Raw genomic sequence first — 23,373 nt, forward strand, 5'->3', positions numbered from 1 at the left:
ATGAAAAATCGAGAAAACAAAAAGCACATTCTTAAACAGAATACAACAATTCATCTCATGTTTTTAAATTCAAAAAGTTACTAGAGAAGATTTGGGAGAAGAGATATTAAACTAAATGATAAGGCTGGGAAATGTTACAGACATGCTGGATTCCAGGCATTTGTGTAAACGCTCTGTGCCTCAGTTTCCCATCTTTAAATGAGAAAATAGCCCCTAATTCATAGGGTTGTGAAAATAAAATAAGTATATAAAATTCTTAAAAGCACTTTTTAAAAATGGTAGCTCTATTATTATTGGTTACCAAGGGACTGCTTTTTATTTTACTGCTTGCTTACCCATATTTTCTAAGTGACCTGCAACGAACGCTATTTTCTTAAGAGGATTTATTGTTTAAAACAAACAAACAAAAACTCTGGTCGAATCACTCTCGGAACAGACGAAAAAGTGAAATCAAAGAATTGAGAGGATACAGAGAAGAAACACCAATGCGGCCGACAGGGGTAGGCGGCGCCCGCGGGCCGAAAGCGCGGGGACTCCCCCCCGCCGGCCGGCGGCCCTCAGGCCGCCATGCTCTTCCGCTCCCGGAGGCCGGGCGGCGGAAGTCGTCACTCGCCGAGGGACCTAGCACACGCTGCGTACCCGGCAGCAGATTAGCCATGGCGATGGGTGGCGGCGGCGGCGGCGGCAGCAGCAGCGGCGGCGTCCCAGAGCCGGCAGACTCGGTGCTGTTCCGGCGCGGCACAGGCCAGGTGAGGTCGCAGCCGGCGCTGTCCCCGACCTGCCCCCTGCGCTCTTTCCCCGGCCAGTCGGCTTAGTGCGGGGCGGTGGGTCCGCATGTTTCTACATCTTTCCCCACTTGGGAGCCTCAGCCGCAAGCTTGTTCCTCGCCCAGTTTGGGCTCCCTATGACTTTGAGCCTAGGCCCTACTGCTACTCGATTGTGCCTTGGTCGTCCAGTTCTCTCCGACTGGGAGGTGTGCGGGGGCAGGCCAGGGCGAAGCAGGGAAACCAGTTAGGAGTCTATTGGAATAATCCCGCTGTTAGCAATGGACAGTCGGTTACTTGGCTTCTGGATATATTTTGAAATCAGAGGCAACAGGTTGTGCACGGGTATACGATAATAGAGGCTTGAGAGAGGAAAGTCAAGGCTAACTCCAAGATTGCTCTGAACAGCTGAAAAGATGAAGTTGCCTTTTACTGAGATGGGGAAGACTGCAAGTAAGGCAGGTGTATAAGGGGGTAAGGCAGGTGTATAAGGGGGTAAGATTAGAACTCATTCTTGGGTGAAATGTGATTGGAGCGAGTTCGAGAGTCGGAGACGAGAAATTCAAGGCAACATATGTGAGCAAATATTTCAAGTTTTATTGTGGGTACTGGAAGATAGAGAAATTGACCAAGGGATGGAGAGGGAAGTGAGATAAAAAGGATTCTTAATTGTGTTTTTGTTTTTAAGATGGGAGAAATGTTTCAGCATGTTTCTGGGCTGATAGGAAAGATCCAGTAAGGACGGTATAATTGACGTTGCAGGAGAGAAGAGAATTGCGCAAGCAACATTCTAGCGTAGTAAGAAAGAATGGATTTGGTCTTTGTTAGAAATATTGACAGTTCATGTGGTGACAGTTATATGGGTACAGATTTGTGTGGATGGGCAGATGTAGTGGCAGGAGATTATGAAAATTCTGTTTTGATTGTTGCTGTTCTCTCAGTAAAAGAAGCAAGGTCATCAGCCTACTAGTGAGGAGGGGCAGGGGGCAGGTGTTGGAGGTTAGAGAAGAGAGAAGGTAGGAAGTAAACCCCTAGGAGAGTGGATGAGTGTTGCGTTAGGGAAATCTAGGCAACATTAAAGGCCTACTTCAGATTTGTGGTTATGAGTTTAAAGGAGACTAGATAGGACTTCCCTGGTGGCGCAGTGGTTAAGAATCCGCTGCCAATGCAGGGGACACGGGTTCGAGCCCTGATCCAGAAGATTCCCACACGCCGTGGAGCAACTAAGCCTGTGCTCCACAACTGCTGAGCCTGCATGCCTAGAGCCTGTGCTCTGCAACAAGAGAAGCCACCACAATGAGAAGCCCTCGCACCACAACGAAGAGTAGCCCCTGCTCGCCACAACTAGAGAAGGCCCGTGCACAGCAACGAAGACCCAACGCAGACAGAAATAAATAATTAAAAAAAAAAAAGGAGACTAGGCAGCATGATTGTATTTTTCGCTAGCTAAATTCAAATTCAGGTGTGTGAGGGCAGACACAAAGTAAATGAATAGTTGAAATTAATAGGGTTGTAGTTTTACCTAGTATGAAGTGAGAAGGGGGCGGTACAGGGAATTGTCTTAATGATCGATGGTGGAATTAAAGCTGGCTAAGAAAGGAAGTGAGGACATTACCATGGTGAGAAGCAGTTTAAAAAGTGTGAGGGGCCTCCCTGGTGGCGCAGTGGTTGAGAGTCCGCCTGCCGATGCAGGGGATACGGGTTCGTGCCCCGGTCTGGGAGGATCCCATATGCCGCGGAGCGGCTGGGCCCGTGAGCCATGGCCGCTGGGCCTGCGCATCCGGAGCCTGTGCTCCGCAACGGGAGAGGCCACAACAGTGAGAGGCCCGCATACCGCAAAAAAAAAAAAAAAAAAAAAAAAAAAAAAGTGTGAGGATCACTGTTTTACCAGTCCCAGTGAAGTGGAATGACTGTCATCATCAACCTACTAGAAGGAATAAATTGCAGAGCCTAAAAGGTGGTAGCTGGAGAGTAGGATTCTTGCAGTTGAGTTTTTGGAGAGGTTATAGTTAATGGTTATAATAAAGACCATAGAAGTGAGTAGCTGAGATTGGGTACTATAAAAGGTCATTGGTAGCGACGCGTTTAAAGGTGTAGCAGGGCTTTCCGGGTGGCGCAGTGGTTAAGAGTCCGCCTGCCGATGCAGGGGACATGGGTTCGTGCCCCGGTCCGGGAAGATCCCACATGCCGGGGAGCGGCTGGGCCCGTGAGCCATGGCCGCTGAGCCTGTGCGCCCGGAGCCTGTGCTCCGCAACGGGAGAGGCCACAGCAGTGAGAGGCCCGCACACCGCAAAAAAAAAAAAAGATGTAGCAAGGGTAGGGTATTGGAAGGATCACGTATATGGGTTTTTTTAAAATTATCTCTTATTTTATTTGGTTTATTTTTGAGTAATACTTTTTTATCGTTATTTATTTAATTATTTTTTTTGCCTGCGTTGGGTCTTTGCTGTGCACGGGCTTTCTCTAGTTGCGACGAGCGGGGGCTACTCTTCATTGTGATGCGAGGGTTTCTCATTGCGGTGGCTTCTCTTGTTACAGAGCACGGGCTGTAGGTGTGCGGGCTTCAGTAGTTGTGGTGGACAGCCTCAGTAGTTGTGGTTCATGGGCTCTAGAACTCAGGCTCCGTAGTTGTGGTGCACGGGCTTAGTTGCTCCACGGCATGTAGGATCTTCTCACACCAGGGCTCGAACCCATGTATCCTGCGTTAGCAGGCGGATTCTTCACCACTGCGCCACCCGGGAAGTCCCTGTACATGGGGTTTTTGTTTTTTTTTTTTTTTTTGCGGTACGCGGGCCTCTCACTGTTGTGGCCTCTCCCGTTGCGGAGCACAGGCTCCGGACGCGCAGGCTCAGCGTCCATGGCTCACGGGCCCAGCCGCTCCGCGGCATGTGGGATCTTCCCGGACCGGGGCACGAACCCATGTCCCCTGCATCGGCAGGCGGACTCTCAACCACTGCGCCACCAGGGAAGCCCATGTACATGGGTTTTTAAATAACCAAAAATTATGACAGGATTAGTGTTGGAGGGAGTACTGGGATATAAACCTCAAGGAATGAGGAAGAGTGACCCAGGAAGATACAGATGATTGCAATGAGGAGGGATAGTGGACAGTGGAGTTTGGTGACGGGATTTTCAAACCTGGGAGTTTTAGGGAGGAAGAATAATCTGGAAGTGGAAGTGAGGAACAAGGAAGATTACTTCCCACCTCTGGTACAGTAATTTGAGGGATATGGGGAAGAAAACATTTCATTTTGAAATGCCTGCAAGGAAAGAGGTGGGCTTCTCTTGGTGACTGAGAAACAGATATAAAGGCAGTCCTGATGGTCTCTTCTCTTTGCTATTGCTGTGTAACAAATCACCCAAAACTTAGTGGCTTGAAACAATAATCATTTTTTATTCCTAGTTTCTGTGGGTCAGGAATATGTGAAGGCCTTGGTGGGCAGTTCTCCTTCAGACATTTCGTGTAGTTGCATCCACATAGTAACTGGAGCTACAGTAGCTGGGGACTGAGCTGCTAGGGATTGACAGGCCATCTCTTTTCTTCGTGTTGTCTCGGCTTCTCCATGTGGACCCAGTGTGTGGGATGGTTTGATTTCTTTACACCCCTTTGTAATCCTTCCCTTTCATCCCTCCTCATCTCCTGTCCCCAGACAACTGCTGATCCATTTTCTGTCACCATCGATTAGTCTGCATTTTCTAGAATTTTACAAATACGGAGTCTTTTTTGATCTGGCTTCTTTTACTCAGCATAGTTATTTTGTGTTTCATCCATTTTCTTGTGTATGTCAGTCATTCATTTCCTTTTCATTGCTGTAGGATCCTGTTGCACGAATGTACTACAATTTGTTTATCCATTCACTTGTTCATGAACATTTGGGTTGCTTTCAGTTTGGGGCTGTTACAAATAGAACCACCATGAGTATTAGTGCAGAAGACTTTGTAAGGGCATATGCTTTCATTTCTCTTTGGCAAACACCTAGGTCATGGAGGAGATATATTTTAATTTTTTTTCTTTTTTCTTTTTTTTCCCATGCCTTGTGGGATCTTAGTCCCCTGACCAGAGAGTGAACCCAGGCCCACGGCAGTGAGAGTGCAGAGTCCTAACCACTGGACCACCAGGGAACTCCCTATTTTAATTCTTCTGGTTTTTTTTTTAAGTTGAATTTTATTGTTTTTATTTATTTTTATTTATTTATTTATTTTTGGCTGCGTTGGGTCTTTGTTGCTGCGCACGGGCTTTTTCTAGTTGTGAGTGGGGGCTACTCTTCGTTGCGGTGCGCGGGCTTCTCATTGCGTTGGCTTCCTTTGTTGCAGAGCACAGGCTCTAGGTGCGTGGGCTTCAGCAGTTGCAGCATGCAAGCTCAGTAGTTGTGGCACACGGGCCCTAGAGTGTGCGGGCTTCAGTAGTTGCGGTGGCCTGTGGGCTCAGTAGTTGTGACTCGCGAGCTCTAGAGGGCAGGCTCAGTAGCTGTGGCGCAGGCGCACGGGCTTAGTTACTCCAAGGCATGTGGGATCTTATCGGACCAGGGATCGAACCCCCGTCCCCTGCATTGGCAGGCACATTCTTAACCCCTGCACCACCAGGGAAGTCCACTATTTTGATTCTTTAAGAAGCTGCCAAACTTTTCTTCAAAGTGATTGTACCATTTTACGTTTCAACTAGCAATGTATGAAACGTTCCATTTGTTCCACATCCTTGCTAACACTTGGTATGGTCAGTCTTGTTAATTTTAGACATTCTAATGTGTAGTGGTGTCTTGTTGTTGTGGTTTTAATTAGCATTTCCCTAATGACTGATGATGTTGATTGTCATTTCATGTGCTTATTTGCCATCCATGTATCTTCTTAGGCAGTGTCTGTTCAAATCTTTTGCCCATTTTTAAATTGAATTATTTTTTGTTGAGATTTGAGAGTTTTTTGTGTATGCTAGATACAAAACCTTTATCAGATAGGTAATTTGCAAATATTTTCTCCCCGTTTGTGAGTTCATTCATTTTTTCATTCTCTTAACAGTACCTTTTTGAGAATTCCCTGGCAGTCCAGTGGGTAAGACTCCACGCTCTCACTGCCAGGGGCCTGGGTTCAGTCCCTGGTCGGGCAACTGAGATCCCACAAGCCGTGCAGTGCAGCCAAAAAAAAGAAACACAACACCTGAGTCTTGCTGCTTGAAGGACAGCTAGGGTGTATATAAAATCCTTGGCTCATACTTTTTTCCCATAAATTTCTATGGGAAGTCTAATACTAACTAGTTTTCTGTATTTTGTAAATGACTTGATCTTTCTGCTTAGAGGCTCTGAGAATTCCTTTTAGAGACTTTTGTGTATTTATTTGTTTAGCTTTTATTCTTCAGGGACCCCCTTTATACACATATGTTAACTATTCTTTGCCAGTCCCCACTTCACTTATTTTCTTTTTCTTTTTTCATGTCTTTTCCTTGGTACCCATTAGATTTTCAGTCAAATGTATTCTTTGGGTACCTTGCATCAGTATTACTTTTCTTCCATTTCGTTCTTGATTTTGTTTAACTGCTCATTTGACTGTTTCCCTTTTGCCTTCTTTTCTCATCTGAATTTTTAGAAATTTTGATTCAAGGTGTTTTTTTCCATATTGCGAATGCTACTTTAAGACAATTTAATTTCAGATGGTTATTGTATTTTCTTCTGTTTGTGATTGCCAATTGAGAAGTTTTATCACCTAAAATGTTTCTTCTCATAATAGCTTTGTATAGATGTCTTTGTTTGCTGTTCATTTTGAATAGTTGTAATGTGATGAGTTTGGGTTCCTATGTATTTGTATCTTACTTTTAAGAGTGCCCACTTCTATTGATACAGTGGAGTACACTTTCCTTTATTAGTAGTACCTTTTCCATTGGCAGAATTGATATACTGCTTTTAGAAACATCTCTTATTCCAAGGGGCAGCATAACCTTGAACAAGTCAATTACCTCTTTGTGATTACTTTCCTTATCTGCATAATGACTTAATGATTTTTAAGTATTTTTTATCATATAGCAAGATTAACAGTTTTATATCAGAACATATTTCTCTGTATAATGGAGATTAACAAGAAAATGACAAAAATTCACTTTACAACTAAACGAGTTTTATAGCAAACTTCTTCAGAGCTCATTGATTGGCTAATATTGTACAAAATCCAACATACTAACTGATGGTGTTTTATAACCTGTCTTCCCATCGCCAACATTATGTATCCAAACTTACCTTCAACTACTCTATAGCGTGAGAATGAATCTAGTTGGACTTGTTGCTTCACTGATCTGTCAAATACAAAAAAAACCCATGAAATTTATCATCTTAACCACTTTTAAGTGTACACTTCAGTAGTGTTAAGTATATTCACACTGTTGTGCAGTAGATCTCCAGGACTTTTTAATCTTGCAAAGCTGAAACTCTACCCATTGAACAGTTCTTTATTTCCTGCTCTCTCACAGCCCCTGCTAACTGCCATTCTACTTTGTTTCTGTTTTTGTTTGACTACTTAGGAGCCTCATATGAGTGGAATCATACAGTCAGTGTGTTTATTTTTGCTTACATGCTCTTTTTGGCTCATGGTTGTCCTTGGAGTGCTTTCAATTTTCTTTTCTATCTATCCAGATCCTTTTAGTTTTTATTTCCTAGCCTGTTTCCTCCATGATCATCCACCATACATTCCTTTCCCTTTTTTTTTCCTTTTTTTATTGAGGTATAATTGACATATAACATTATATTAATTTTAGTTGTACGACATAATGATTTTCTATTTATACATATTGCAGAATGATCACAGTAAGTCTAGTTAATATCTGCCACCATACATAGTTATAATATTTCTTTCCTTGTGTTGAGAATTTTATGTCTTTGCAACTTTCAAATATGCAATACAGTGTTACTAACTATAGGCACTGTGTTGCACATTACATCCCCATGACTTATTTACCTGATAACTGGAAGTTGGTACTTTTTGACCCCCTTTGCCTGTTTCAGTCCCCTCCCCCATCCCCTCCACCCCCACCTCTGGAAACCACCAGTCTGTTCTTTGTATTTATGAGGTTGGGCTTTTTTTGTTTATTTGTTCTGTTTTTTGTTCTTAAATTCCACAGATAAGTAAGATCACATGGTATTCATCTCTCTGTCTTACTTACTTCACTTAGTGTAATGACCTCAAGATCCATTCATGTTGTCTCAAATGACAAGATTTCTTTTTTATGGCCGAATAATATTCTACTATATATGAACAGTTATCCCCTGCTTTTTAAAAGTTTGCTTTATACCACTTCACTTTTATAAAAGACCTACATTAGTAACTATTTTCACTAACTGAAGGAAATCCAAAGAGGATTTTTGCTTTTATGAAAAAAAAAAGGTGAAAAGCAAAAATAATATTCAGTGTTTTGTTTTGCAGCAAGCCATTATAGAGGCAGCAGGCAACCCAGGCAGTGAGAGTGGCGCCACCAAGCTCCTTCCCCAGGAGCGACACTCAACATCTCAGCATCAAGCCACCATAGCTTTGAACTGTGCCTGTGAGCATCTGTACTTTATCCTGATCTATTTTGTTTATCCATTAGCAAGTTGTGTTCTAACATAATTGATTCTTTGCTTTACTCCATTTCCATTTACAAAAGCTTTCATAGGAACACTCTACTTTCATATAGTGGGGAAAACCTGTATACATTTTATTTTTTAAAGATTTATTGTTTATTATTCATTTAATTTATTTTCAGCCGCGTAGGGTCTTAGTTGTGGCACACAGGATCTTCATTGAGGCATGCAGCATCTTTCGTTGCTGCACACAGGCTTCTCTCTGGTTGTGACGTGCGGGTTTCTCTTCTCTAGTTGTGCCACATGGGCATAGTTGCCCCGACATGTGGGATCTTAGTTCCCTGACTAGGGATTGAACCTGCGTCCCCTGCATTGTAAGGCGGATTCTTTACCACTGGATGGCCAGGGAAGTCCCTGTATACATTTTCTTTATCCATTCACCCATTGTTGGACACTTAGGTTGTTTCCATATCTTGTCTGTTGTAAAATTTTTAATTTTTTGAGGAACCTTCATACTATTTTCCATAGTGGCTGCACCAGTTTACATTCCCACCAACAGTGCACTAGTGTCCCTTTTCTCTACATCCTCATCAACACTTGTTATTGTCTTTTTGATAATAGCCATTCTAACAGGTGTGAGGTGATATATCACTGTGCTTTTAATTTGCATTTCCCTAATGATTGGTGATGTTGAGCATCTTTTCATGTACCTGTTAGCCATCTGTATGTTTTCTTTGGAAAAATGTCTATTCAGATCTTCTGCCCTTTTTTTTAAATAAATTTATTTTATTTTATTTATTTTTGGCTGTGTTGGGTCTTCTTTGCTGCACGTGGGCTTTCTCTAGTTGTGGCAAGTGGGGGCTGCTCTTCATTGTGGTGCACGTGCTTCTCATTCTGATGGTTTCTCTTGTTGCGGAGCACGGGCTCTAGGTGCACGGTCTTCAGTATTTGTGGCATGTGGGCTTCAGTAGTTATGGTGTGCGGGCTCAGTAGTCGTGCACAGGCTTAGTTGCTCCACAGCATGTGGGATCTTCCAGACCAGGGATTGAACCGTGTCCCTAGCATCGGCAGGCACATTCTTAACCGCTGTGCCACCAGGGAAGTCCCTTTTGCCTATTTTTAGTTGAATTGTTTGGGGTTTTGCTCTTGAGTTGCATGAGTTCTTTACGTATCTTGGATATTAACCCCTTATCAGATAAGTGATTTGCAAATATTTTCTCCCATTGAGTTGGTTCCCTTTTCATTTTGTTGATTTTTTTTTTTTTTTGCTATGCAGAAGCTTTTAAGTTTGGTGTATTCCCACTTGTTAGTTTTTGCTTCTGTTGCTTTTGCTTTGGTGTCAAATCCAAAAAAGTCATTGCCAAGACTGATATCGAGGAGCTTACCGCCTATGTTTTCTTCTAGGAGTTTTGATTTTAGGCCTTACATTTAAGTTTTTAATCCATTTTTAGTTAATTATTTATTTATTTTATTGAAATATAATTGTTTTACAATGTTGTGTTAATTTAGACTGTACAACAAAGTGATTCAGTTATACATATATATATACATTCTTTTTCATATTCTTTTCCATTGTGTTTTATCACAGGATATTGAATAGTTTCCTGTCCTTTACAGTAGCGTTTTGAGTTAATTCTTATATGTGGTATAAGACAATGGCCCAGTTTCATTCTTTTGCATGTGGCTATCCAGGTTTTTTTTTTTCATCATTTATTGAAGAGACTGTCTTTTCTCCATTATATATTCTTGGCTCTTTTGTCATATATTAATTGACCATATATGTGTGGCTTTATTTCTGGGCACTCTATTCTGTACCACTGATTTGTCTGTCTTTATACCAGTACCATACTGTTTTGATTACTGTGGCTTTGTAATATAGTTTGAAATCAGGGAGCATGGTGCCTCCAGCTTTGTTGTTCTTTCTCAAGATTGCTTTGGCTATTTGGGGTCTTTTGTGGTTCCATACAAATTTTGGGATTTTGCTAGGGGTTGCATTGAATCTGTAGGTTGCTTTAGGTAATATGGACATTTTAACAATATTTCCAATCCATGAGTACAGAAAATCCTTCCATTTATTTCTATTTTCTTCAGTTACTTTAATAATATCTTATAGTTATCAGTGTACAAGTCTTTCTTTTCCTTGATTAGGTTTATTCCTAGGTATTTTATTCTTTTTGATGCAGTTGTAAATGGGATTGTATTAATTTCTCTTTCTGATAGTTTGTTTTTATGGTATAGAAATTCAACACGTTTTATATATTGATTTTGTATCCTGCAACTTTACTAATTTGTTTATTCTAATAGTGTTTTGGTGGGGTCTTTAAGGCTTTCTATGTATAATGTCACGTTATCTGCAAATAGTGACATTTTTATTTCTTCCTTTACAAATTGGATGCCTTTTATTTATTTCTCTTGCCTAATTGCTCTGGCTAGGATTTCTAATGATTTGTTGAATAAAAGTGGTAAGAGTGGACATCCTTGTCTTGTGCCTGATGTTAGAGGAAAAGCTTTCAGCTTTTCATCATTTAGGATGATGTTAGCTGTGAGTTTGTCATGTATAGCCTTTATGATGTTGAGGTATGTTCCCTCTATACTCACTTTGTTGAGAGTTTTTTTTTATCATTAATGGATGTTGAATTTTGTCAAATGCTTTTTCTGCATCTATTGAGATGATCATATGATTTTCTTCTTTCTTTTTGTTAATGTGATGTACCGCATAGATTAATTTGTGAATGTTGAACCGTCCTTGCATCCCTGTGATAAATCCCACTTGATCATGGTATAAGATTCTTTTAAATGTGTTGTTGAATTCGGATTGCTAATATTTTGTTGAGGATTTTTACATCTGTGTTAATCAGGGATGTTGGACTGTAGTTTTCTTTTTTTGTGGTGTCCTTGTTTGGTTTTGATATTAGGTAATGTTGGCCTCATGAAATGAGTTTAGAAGTGTTCCTTCCTCTTCTATTTTTTTTGGAAAAGTTTGAGAAGAATTAGTAGTAATTCTTATTTGAATGTTTGAAAGAATTGACCTGTGAAGCTATCTGGTCTTGAACTTTTGTTTGAATTAATAGTCAAAAGCCTCTAACAATCTTCTTACTAGTAATTGGTCTATTGAGATTTTCTGTTTCTTCATGATTCACTCTTGGTAGGGTGTATGTTTCTTTGAATTTTGTCCATTTCTTCTAGGCTGTCAGATTTGTTGGCATATAATTGTTCATAGTACAGTCAGCCTTTCATATCCTAAGGTTCCCCATTTGCACATTCAACCAACTTCAGATCAATCATATTTGGGTAAAAAAAAAATTTCCAAAGTTCCAAAAAACAAAACTTGAATTTGCTGCATGCCAGCAACTATTTACATAGCATTTACATTATATTAGGTATTACTAACAATAAAGTATGCAGGATTGTATGCAAATACTATGCCATTTTATATAAAGGACTTGAGCAAGCATCAATTTTGGTATCCATGGTGGGTCCTGGAACCAGTACCCTGCGGATATTGAGGGATGACTGTAGTTACTTAAGATCCTTTGTATTTTCTGTGGTATCAGTTGTAATGTCTCCACTTCTGTTTCCGATAGTATTTATTTGAGTCCTATGTTTTTTTCTTTGTGACTCCATCTAGAGGTTTGTCAATTTTCTTTTTAAAGAACCTACTGTTAGTTTCATTGATCTTTTCTATTGTCTTTTAGTTTCTGTTTCATTTCTTTTCACTCTGATCTTTGTTAATTCCTTCCTTTTACCAACTTTGAGTTTCATTGGGTTCCTCTTTTCCTAATACTTAGGTGAAACTTAGGTTGTTTGAGATTTTTTCTTCTTTCTTTCTTTCTTATTGGCTGCGTTGGGTCTTCATTGTTGCACGCAGGCTTTCTCTAGTTGCGACGAGCAGGGGCTACTCTTTGTTGTGCACAGCCTTCTCATTGTGGTGGCTTCTCTTTGTTGTGTGTAGCCTTCTCATTGCGGTGGCTTCTCTTGTTGTGGAGCACGGGCTCTAGGTGCGCGGGCTTCAGTAGTTGTGGCATGTGGGCTCAGTATTTGGTGGCTTGAGGGCTCCAGAGCACAGGCTCAGTACTTGTGGTGCACGGGCTTAGTTGCTCCGCGGCATGTGGGATCTTCCCGGACCAGGGCTCGAACCCGTTGGCAGGCGGATTCTTAACCACTGTGCTGCCAGGGAAGTCGTCTTGCTTCTTGATACTGGCATTTATCTATGAACTTGCTGCTTAGAACTGCTTTTGCTAAGTTTGGTACGTTATATTTCTATTTTCATTTGTATCAAGGTATTTTTTTATTTCTCTTCTGATTCCTTCTTTAACCTGTTGGTTGTTCAGTAGCATGTTGTTTAATCTCCATGTATTTGTGAATTTTCCAGGTTTTTTCTTATAATTGGTTTCTGCTTTCATACATTGTGGTCAGACAAGATGCTTGATATGATTTCCATTTTCTTAAATTTATTAAGACTTCTGTCCTGACCTATGATCTATCCTGGAGAATGTTCTTTCACACTTGAGAAGGATGTGTATTTCTGTTGCTCTGTATTTTTCCATTAAGTTAATCTGATTTGACATATCTTTCAAGGCAGATGGTTCCTTATTGATTTTTTTTTTTTTTTTTTTTTTTGCGGTACGCAGGCCTCTCACTCTTGTGGCCTCTCCCATTGCGGAGCACAGGCTCTGGACGCGGAGGCTCAGCAGCCATGGCTTACGGGCCCAGCTGCTCCGCGGCATGTGGGATCTTCCCAGACCGGGGCATGAACCCGTGTCCCCTGCATCAGCAGGCGGACCCTCAACCACTGCGCCACCAGGGAAGCCCGCTCCATATTGATTTTTTATCTGAATGATATATCTGTTGCTGGGGTGTTAAAGTTCCCTACCGTTGTTGTATTGTCTGTCTCTCCCTTTAGGTCTGTTAATATTTGCTTTATGTATTTAGGGGCACCTGTGTTGGGTGCATAAATACATCTGAATGTTGTCTTCTTTTCATGGATTGACACCTTTATTATTATGTAGTGCTCTTCTTTACCTTCTATTACAGTCTTTGCTTTAAAGTCTACTTGTCTTAGGAGTATTGCTACCCCAGCCTTCTTTTCATTTCCATTTGCATGGAACATCTTTTTCCATCTCTTCACTTTGAGTCTGTGTGTGTTCTTATATCGGAAGTGAGTCTCCTGAGGCAGCATATAGGTGAGTTTTAGTTTGTTATCCATTCAGCCACTCTGTGTCTTTTGATTGGAGAATTTAAATTTAGTCCATTTACATTTTAAGTAATTATTGATAGGTATGTACTTATTGCCATTTTGTTAAATTTCTTCTGGAGGTTTTGTAGTTCTTCTGTTTCCTTCTTTCCTCTCTCTTCGTTTGTGGTTTGATCATTTTCTCTAATGGTATGCTTGGATATTTTTCTCTTTATCTTTTGTGTATTTCCTATAGATTTTTGCCTTGTGATTACCATGAGTCTTACATATAAAAACTTATATTTATTACCATCTATTTTAAGTTGATAATAAGTTAAATTTGAACTCATTCTAAAGCTCTACATTTTTACTCCCCTCCACATTTTGTCTTTGATGTCACATTTTACATTAAGCGCCTTTCTGGGAGATACAGTGAGCTTGAGCCAAGCAGAGAGAGAGTGCAGATGTTGCATCCAGTAGCCTCTGAGCATCTTTGTAGATCCCTAGCTATGCACCAAACTAGAAGCCTTCTCCTCAAGACTAATTTCCTTTACAAGCAAATAGTCCTTGTTCACAGAAAGAATGGTGTGTGTTTCAGTCTGCTGTCTGTGCAGTTTCCTGGGGGTGGTAGCCCACCAAGGACTGTCTCTTTGGTTGTTACAGCCCCAGGGGACCCAAGAACACAGTAAGCCCCACCCTGGGCTGCAGCTGTAAAAACCAGGACACCAGACATAAAAACTGGGACATCAGATGTGCATAAAAGCTCCTCTCTGGGAGTTACTGGTGCTGTGGAGAGCAGCAGAAGGCAAAGATGGCGCTTGCTGGCTGGAGTGAGGCAGATAGCATAAAGAGGGTGCTGCTAGCCTCTGTCCTTACTGTCCCAGCAGGTCCCTAGATGTATGTTAAATTAAATGCCTGCTCTGCAGGTCAGCACTTTACGATAAGTGAGCCTGTTTGACAGAAAGTCTGGGCGCCTCTCAATCAGCTTCTGTGCTGAGTCGTTGGAGGGGCGGGGTGGTTCCAAGCATGGGAACCTTTTCGGTTCCTGTTCCCTCGTGGGTTTCGCGGACGTGAATCCCCTTGTTTGTTGTTGTTGTTGTTTGGCGGTACGCGGGCCTCTCACTGCTGTGGCCTCTCCCGTTGAGGAGCACAGGCTCCGGACGCGCAGGCTCAGCGGCCATGACTCACGGGCCCAGCCGCTCCGCGGCGTGTGGGATCTTCCCGGACCGGGGCACGAACCCGTGTGCCCTGCATCGGCAGGCGGACTCTCAACCACTGCGCCATCAGGGAAGCCCCCTCCCCTTGTTTTTAAAGTTAGATGTTTGGGGGACGCATTTCTCAGGTGCTGCTCTTAAAACCTAGGGTGTCCAATTTGGAGTTCAGACCCATTGCTCCTCAGGGAAAAGCTCCAGGTTGTGAGTTCACTCCTGACTGTGGGTCTCCACACCGGGAGAGGGGTTTATGGCAGGAGTGTTTCTCAGCCTCTCCTTCCCACTTCTGAATTTGTGCTTTTTGTTTGTACTTCATGTTTTAATATTTTATCATGTTCATTTTATATTATTCTTTTGTGTGACAGTATGTCTTAAATCCCGGGTGGCCGGTTGTTTTCCCGTTCTGCCAAAGTAAACCCTTTATCTGCTCTTAGAAAAGACTGAAACATAGATTACCCTTGAGCAGATCCACTTATGGTTGGTGGATAGGAATTAAATTGTGGAGTGTTTACTTCATGGCACTCTTAGAACATTTACGTATGTCTAGCTTTGGGGGTAATGTTCCATAATCTCTAAGCAGGGAGGCTTCTTGTGGTTTATTTAGGATTTAAAATACCCATTTTTAATGTAATTTCATTATGTCTGAATTAAGATAGCTCTTATTACTTGTTACTAACACACATTTTTGATGAAATCCAACCAAACATGAATTGTTTTTATTCTTTACCCATCCCAGAGTGATGATTCTGACATTTGGGATGATACAGCATTGATAAAAGCTTATGATAAAGCTGTGGCTTCATTTAAGGTATGAAATGCTTATTTATTCTTTTCCTTATTTCCTCATGTGTGTACTCATTCAGGGAAAAAAATGATAGAATACTTACAGTAAAGCGTTAAAGTACCCATTACTCAGTCTAATTTTGAAGATTAAAAGATAACAGGTTAGGGCTTCCCTGGTGGCGCAGTGGTTGAGAGTCCGCCTGCCGATGCAGGGGACACGGGTTCGTGCCCCGGTCAGGGAAGATCCCACATGCCACAGAGCGGCTGGGCCCGTGAGCCATGGCCACTGAGCCTGCGCGTCCGGAGCCTGTGCTCCGCAACGGGAGAGGCCACAACAGTGAGAGGCCCGCGTACCGAAAAAAGAAAAAAAAAAAGATAACAGGTTAGATAAATTAGTTATCTTCCTTTAGAAGTTGGTAACCAGTCTGTATGTCATCCCTTTAACAGAGGCAATTTAAGCAGAGCTTTAAACATTTATAATATTTAATGTGTTTAGACTGTATCAAACTATCAAAGTCTTCTAATTCAGATTAGTGGAAGGACAATATGAATTATACTTTTGAAACAATTAACAAGGCTTTATTGAAATAATATTGAGGATAAATAGCCTAGTGCAGTAATGAATACTTGCAGAGTGTTTACAGTGTTCTAGGCACTGTTCCACGTGCTTTACATACATTAAATTAATGTAATCCTCCCCAGATCCTATGAGGTATCAAGTCAAGTGTTCCTGATGGTGATGAATGTCAAGGAATTTACATTTCTTTTGCAGGGCGAAGTCTATTTTTTTGTGGCTCAAACAAGACATTTACACAGTTGTCCAATATCATCATTTTCCCCACTGTCTAAGGTGCTTAGTCTTATTGAGCATCATACATGGGCCATCAGTAGTCCAGGCACAGAGCACACACTCATACAGAGCACCAAGCATGGAGTCCACTTCCATCCCTAGTCACTCCTGTAGCATGAGGTAAAGGTCAGATCTGTGTGTTTTCCTTGAAGCTGAACTCTAAATTTGTCAAAATAACATGCTTTCCAACATACATTTAGACTAGAAATAACACTGATGCAGAGTTAACCAAGAGAGTTCTATAAAACACAGATTAAAATGGGGCTCGATATGGGACAGGGTTGGTGATATTGCGTGGGGAAGTAGACTGAGCAGAGAAAAAGAACTGATTTGGGCAAGAGATAGTTTACGTTTAATTGTGTTGCATTTGAGGTAAATGTGAAGATATGAAATTGGTAATTGGAAATGTTGAACTAAGGAGAAAAGTCAGAGCTGGATAATAGCTTTGGAAGTTTGTTTGCATAGAAAGTATAATTGAAGTAATAGGAATAGATGATCATAAGCTGGTAAAGAAGGATGGCCAGTTCTTATTGGGAATGCCCAAGTTTTAGACTTGATCAGAGAAGTAATAAAAGCATTAGGGCCCAACATTGCTATGTCATCAAAAATGTTGTGACTATCTAAAAGAAAGATGATTGACAGAGTCTAATGTTATGGAAAGGTTGAGAGTGAGGAGACTTGCTTATAAGGGTCCTTAGAGCTGATTATCAGATATATGATACCTTCAAGAGCAGTTTCTTAGCATGTGGGATGGTGAAGAGAGGAAATAGAAGCTATCTGAGACGGTGGGGTCTGGAGACCAGTTTATAGTGACTGAGTTATATTGTGACTTTTTTAATATATCACCCTGTAACATGTACGTTTCTATTCACGTTTTCATAGCACGCTCTAAAGAACGGTGACAGTTCCGAAGTTTCAGAAAAACCAAAAGGCACACCTAAAAGGAAACCTGCTAAGAAGAATAAAAGCCAAAGAAAGAATACCACAACTCCCTTGAAGCAGGTTATTTTAAAACCTTGAGATTTAACTTCAAAGAATTTCTTGTTACTGTCCTTACTAAATAGTATAAAGTACCTTTAAATTATTAGGACAGTGTTTTCTATTGACATATAATCATAAAATTTCTAAAGCACCTATTAAACTTTCTATTGTTTAGGAACATGCATGTTAATATAAAGAATTAGGAGGAAATGATAAATACTAAATTCAGGACAATGTTTATGTTGGGGGTAGAGGGGAGGAAGGCAGTGCAACTTGGAAGAAGTACCTGAAGGCTTCAACTGAATTGGCAGTGTTTGACTTTTCTAAATCTGAGAGAGGTATCCTTTTTTTTCCTTCAAAAATCCTAAAACTGTTCATACCTGGGGACCAGATATTCTGGGTAGAGTCATTTCTGCTATCTCAAACAGTCCACATAGAAGCTAATTATTTTGGTGTCTCATTAGTTGCTTTAGTTTCATCATTACCAAGGGAGAAGAGAGCTGATGTTTGATAAGCACGTGCTATGTGCTGGGCTAGCGTACTGGACACTTTACATGCTTCCCCTCCTTTCTGTTCTTCACAACAAATATGTGAGGCAGATTATACTATACCCACTTAACAGATGAGGAAAGTAAGACTCAAGGACATTAAGAAACTGGTCCATGATTATATAAATGGCAGGACCATGTCATGTTATATTTATATTAGAATTCAGATTCCTGTGTTTTTGGCCCCAAGTTTTTTCACTATAACATTCTGCCTCCCAGAACAGTTAACCGGAGAGTGTCCCCTCTACCCCCAACCCTACTCCACCCACACAAGAGTATAGTTTACCCTCTTTTAAAGAAATGTGCATGTGTGTTTGTGTGTCTATCTTTGGTTTCTTTTATAGTGGAAAGTTGGTGACAGATGTGCTGCCGTTTGGTCAGAAGATGGCTGTGTTTACCCAGCTACCATTGCTTCGATTGACTTTAAGAGAGAAACCTGTGTTGTCATTTACACTGGATATGGAAACAGAGAGGAGCAAAATCTGTCTGATCTACTTTCCACAACCTCTGAAGTAGCTAATAATATAGAACAGGATGCTCAGGAGGTAAGGAAAAAAAAATGGAATTCTTGGAAGCAGAAACCAGATGAGAAATTAAGCAGTATAACTGGTTGTCAGTTTGATCCACTGAAGCATTATATTTTTCTTATTGATGCCTTTATAACAAAAGTACATGTATTTCTTTCTCTTAAAAGAATGAAAATGAAAGTCAAATTTCAACAGATGAAAGTGAGAACTCCTCCAGGTCTCCTGTAAATAAACCAAATAACATCAAGTCAAAAGCTGCTCCATGGAACTCTTTTCTCCCTCCACCACCCCATATGCCAGGATCAGGTCTGGGACCAGGAAAGGTAAACTTCTACCCAGAAAAGGTTTCTCAGGAAATAGTTAATATAGTATTGGAACATTCAGCCCCTCCATTAAGTGACTTGTAGCTTTTCTCATGAAACTTTTTTTTTTTGGCTGCGCCCTGCAGCTTGCAGGATCTTAATTCCCGGACCAGGGATTGAACCCGGGCCACCTGGACTGCTAGGGATTTCCCTCATGAAACTTTCGTAGCTTTCCATAGATGTTGTAAATACATACCTGAGAATTCTTTGAAAAAGAAATAAGATAGCAATGCAGAATAGTTTATAATGAAAGCCTTTCTTTCCTAACAATTTTTATAGAGTATTAGGTATATTAGAGTAATAACTTAGCAAACTTTTAGAGATTGACATATATACTATGTGTAAAATAGATAACTTATAAGAACCTACCGTATAGCACAGGGAACTCTACTCAATGCTCTGTGGTGACCTAAATGGGAAGGAAATCGAAAAAAGAGGGGATATATGTACATGTATAACTGATTCACTTGGCTGTACAGCAGAAACTAACACAACATTGTAAAGCAACTATACTCCGATAAAAATTAATTAAAAAAATAGTTTAGCAAACTTAAGTTTGAAAGTATAATTTTATCATCAGCTGGATATTGTGCTGTAGTTCCCTGTGTCCCTTGTATAAGGTATATAAAAATTGGAAGAGAACACAGTATTTACATCTGATACAGGTGAAATCCAAGGAAGCTCCCAGACTGTTTTGTAGAGCAAAATGTAAATACTGTTTTTATTCATGGTTCTTTTGGTTATCAGTAGCAAATCAACTTAAACAAAAAGTATTTTTAGTTTAGGTTATATCATGGAATCAAAGTCCCTGTCCAGTAGTTTTGTATAAAGCATTGATTTCTTCAGGCAGTGATAATAATAAAGATTTTTAAGATCAAGCATGACATTAAAACTTTTCCTTAGGATTCCCTGTTGAGAGCTTCCTTATTGAGGTTTATATTCTATTACATTTTTCAGAATGGTCAGACCTCTTAATTTATATACATAATAAACATGCTTCATTGGTCTCAGGGGGCTGATTTTTCTTGTTAAGTGAGAGACACTAATTTTTATAATATATGCTCTAAATTAGCATATGTAATTGAAAGGACGTCCAATAGTTTATGCAATTTAGTTAATGAAATTGCAGGAGAATACGGTCTTTTATGATGGAAATGTCTTGCTGAGTATACGGTCTCTGATTTATTAGGTAATTTTAAATTTTTCTTACTTTGGCTTTACTGCCTGAATGTCTACATAAAAGGAAACGAGAAAAATCTAAATTTATGAGTCTATATGACTTCAGCATTTGGTACGTGAAATTCTATTTAACCTTTTTGATATGAATAATATAGATATTATTCTGGGCAATTATTTCGATTCTTTTGACATTGAATTCTTTTTTGCTCTTTACATATGGAAACTGTTAAATTGGTCTTTCTTTGAAATGTTCTTTACAGCCAGGTCTAAAATTCAGTGGCCCACCACCGCCACCCTTCCCGTCATGCTGGCTGCCTCCATTTCCTTCTGGACCACCAGTAAGTGCAAAAGAATTCAAATTAAACTTTCCTTTCATACACAGTTTGGGATTTAGCAGAACATAGGTAGTTCGGAAATGTCACAGCCAGGTTCTGATGGGTAAAAATTCGGACTAAACTTCAGGATTTGTTTGTTTTGTTTTGTTTTGTTTTTGGCTGCGTTGGGTCTTCGTTGCTGTGTGCGGCTTTCTCTAGTTGTGGTGAGCGGGGGCTATTCTTCATTGAGGTGCCCAGGTTTCTCACTGCGGTGGCTTCTCTTGTTGCAGAGCACGGGCTCTAGGCGCGCGGGCTTCAGTAGTTGTGGCTCGCGGGCTCTAGAGCGCAGGAGCAGTAGTTGTGGCGCACAGACTTAGTTGCTCTGCGGCATTTGGGATCTTCCCCCACCAGGGCTTGAACCCGTGTCCCCTGCATTGGCAGGCTGATTCTTAACCACTGCACCACCGGAGAAGTCCCAGGGTTTTTGTTTTTAATGACCTTCTGCTACCCAGACTCAGTGCTCTTATAGCCCATATTATTCATGCTTCCTTCCCGGCAGCAGTTACCTCATTCTAAGGGAGATAGTGCCTATCCAAAAGGATTTAATTACACCATACCTTAGGATTAATGTTTTACCCTTCCAAGCATGGTCTGATCACGTAGACTGTCCAGATATCTAATGACAGACTTTTAGATATCAACAATAAGCAAAATACAAAGACACTTTTTGGCAGACTGCACTGGGGTGGGGGCAGTGCAGATGTTCTAGCCAGAACTTTTACTTGAAACGCTGTGTGGGTGTTTTTTGAGGAAAACTATAGAAGTATTTATCCTTGGTCTTTTACCTATAGCTTCATAATGGAACAGAAAAATAGGTCTAATGAAAGCAAAATGTTTAAATATTTTATGTGACCTGTTACCTTTTGGTTCTTATTCAATTTAATTTTATTGGTCTCTTGTTGTTGTTACTGGTTGGCTTTCTCCAAATCCCAGATTTTTAAAAAAATTTTAACTAGGAGATGACATGGAATGTAGGGAAAGATACAACTAACATCCAGCATTCTGTACGTAAAATAGGTTTCCAGACCTTATGTTTTTGTCTACTGATTTTAAAGTGTATCTTTCTCCATTTCCAGATAATTCCGCCACCACCTCCTATATGTCCAGATTCTCTGGATGATGCTGATGCTTTGGGAAGTATGTTAATCTCTTGGTACATGAGTGGTTATCATACTGGTTACTATATGGTAAGTGATCACTCAGCATCTTTCCTGACAGTCACTTTGTGGTTTTGTGACTTTGTTTTGTTTGTGACTAAAAAGTGGTTTCTTATGTTAAGTAAATCCTAAGAGTCGAAAACTATAGGCAGGTTCAGTTCTAGACCACTGCAATGAAGTGAGTGTCACAATTAAGCAAGTCATGAATTTTTTGGTTTCCTAGTACATATAAACGTTATGTTTACACTATACTGTATTCTAGTACGTATGTAATAGCATTATGTCTTAAAAGCAGTGTACATACCTTAATTTTAAAATATTTTATTGCTGAGAAAAGCTAGCTACTATCTGACAACACAGGGTTGCCCCAGCCTTCAATTTGTGCAGAATACAGTATCTGCAAAGTACAATAAAGCAAGGTATGTCTGTACCTTATAGTTTTAAACAATACAGCTATCTGAGGCTAAAATTACTCTTGTATTGTCCCCACTAAGTATTGTTGTAGTGCATTTAAAAATCTTTCATATTATTAGGTTATTTTTATTACAGTTGGCCCTCTGTATCCATGGGTTCTGCATCCAAGCATTCAACCAACTGTGAATGTTCGAAGAAAAAAAATTCCAGAAAGTTCCAAAAAAGCAAAACTTGAATTTACTGCATGCTGACAACTATTTACATAACATTAGATATTATAAGTAACCTAGAGATGATTTAAAGTATAGGAGAGGATGTGCGTAGGTGACATGCAAGTACTGTGCCATTTTATATAAGGGACTGGAGCATCCGCAGATTTTGGTGTTCAGTGGCAGGGCGGGATGGGGGTGTATCCTGGAACTCATCCCCCCACCGCCATGGCTATCAAGGGACAAGTGTGTACATTTTCTAATTTAATGAAACTTTTTCTAAATTATTTTCCAATCTCATTAGTCTTTCTGTTTTGATTTGAAATAAAATGGGTTGTAGGAGATGGAAAAAGGAAGGATAATACCCCCCACTCCCCCACCCCACCCCACCCCAAAAAAGGAAAAGAAAGACAAAAAAATAGGTTATTTTTGTGCACAGTGAAAATCTGGTGTGATAAATGCCAAACTGGACCTTAGGGACTGAGGCTCCAAACTTCTCGTTTTATGCATCTATCTGTTGCAGACATGTTCTGTTGTAATTTAGCAGGAAATTTTAAAGTTTTTTAAAAATGAAACTAATATGGCATGCTAAGATTATGATGTGATACTTGAATTTTTAGTTAGCTAATATATAGAAGAAATTAAACAACTGACTTGAAGATGTAATTTTGTAAGTATATCATCTGTACATTCCTCCACCAATATTCTTACTTTAAAGCTACTCTTCAGCTGTTGTATAACCCTGATATATTTGTACGGTATGATGAAGTTGCCCTTTTAATGACCGTAACGATAAGGGAAGCTAAATTAATAGTTTGTAATGTGTTTTGAGACCAGTCATCTGATAACTTTCTAAGCTTCCCCCTTCTGCACTTCAAATTTCTCTGCATGTTTTCTGTAAATTATGAAATATAGTCGTTTCTCGGTATCTGCAGGCGATTGGCTCTAGGATCCCTGCAGGTACCAAAATTCAGGGATGCTCATGTCCCTTCTAGAAAATGGCATACTACTTGCATATAACCTACACCCATCCTCCTGTGTACTTTGAATCATCTTTAGATTACTTATAATACCTAATACAATGTAAATGATATATAAGTACTTGCTGGTATGTAGCAAATTAAAGTTTTGCTTTTTGGAACTTTCTGGAATTCCTTTTTTCTAATATTTTTGATCTGCAGTTGGTTGAATCTGCAGATGTGGAATCTGTGGATACAGAAGGCCAACTGTATTTTGAAAAATAATTATAAATAAAGTATTGGCATAAGTTATGTTTATTTTTAAATTTTTTAGACAGGAAAGA

The 23,373-nt window shown here is 40.2% G+C and overlaps 1 protein-coding gene across 8 annotated transcripts in view; it reads left to right on the forward strand.

Moving 5' to 3' along the window:
• Nucleotides 1–646: 646 nt before the first annotated feature.
• The window catches only part of LOC309804012 (survival motor neuron protein-like), a gene marked incomplete at its 5' end in the record, with an annotated part of 45,730 nt that continues 23,003 nt past the window's right edge, over nt 647–23,373 (forward strand). For 4 of the 8 annotated variants that reach the window (XR_014294036.1, XM_082620997.1, XM_082621001.1 and 1 more), the window contains 7 exons: nt 657–749; nt 15,423–15,494; nt 17,202–17,321; nt 18,193–18,393; nt 18,543–18,698; nt 20,177–20,254; nt 21,346–21,477. Coding sequence is in view for 6 of the 8 variants with exons in the window: in XM_082620997.1 (XP_082477123.1) it covers nt 657–749; nt 15,423–15,494; nt 17,202–17,321; nt 18,193–18,393; nt 18,543–18,698; nt 20,177–20,254; nt 21,346–21,477 (852 nt within the window). Of the gene's footprint in view, nt 750–15,422; nt 15,495–16,006; nt 16,320–17,201; nt 17,322–18,192; nt 18,394–18,542; nt 18,699–20,176; nt 20,255–21,345; nt 21,478–23,373 lie in introns of those variants that run through there. The other 4 variants (XR_014294037.1, XM_082620998.1, XM_082621000.1 and 1 more) reach the window with 3 other exon arrangements.

Source organism: Mesoplodon mirus (genome assembly GCF_964341445.2).
Source record: "Mesoplodon mirus genome assembly, chromosome: 5".
Lineage (NCBI taxonomy): Eukaryota > Metazoa > Chordata > Mammalia > Artiodactyla > Ziphiidae > Mesoplodon > Mesoplodon mirus.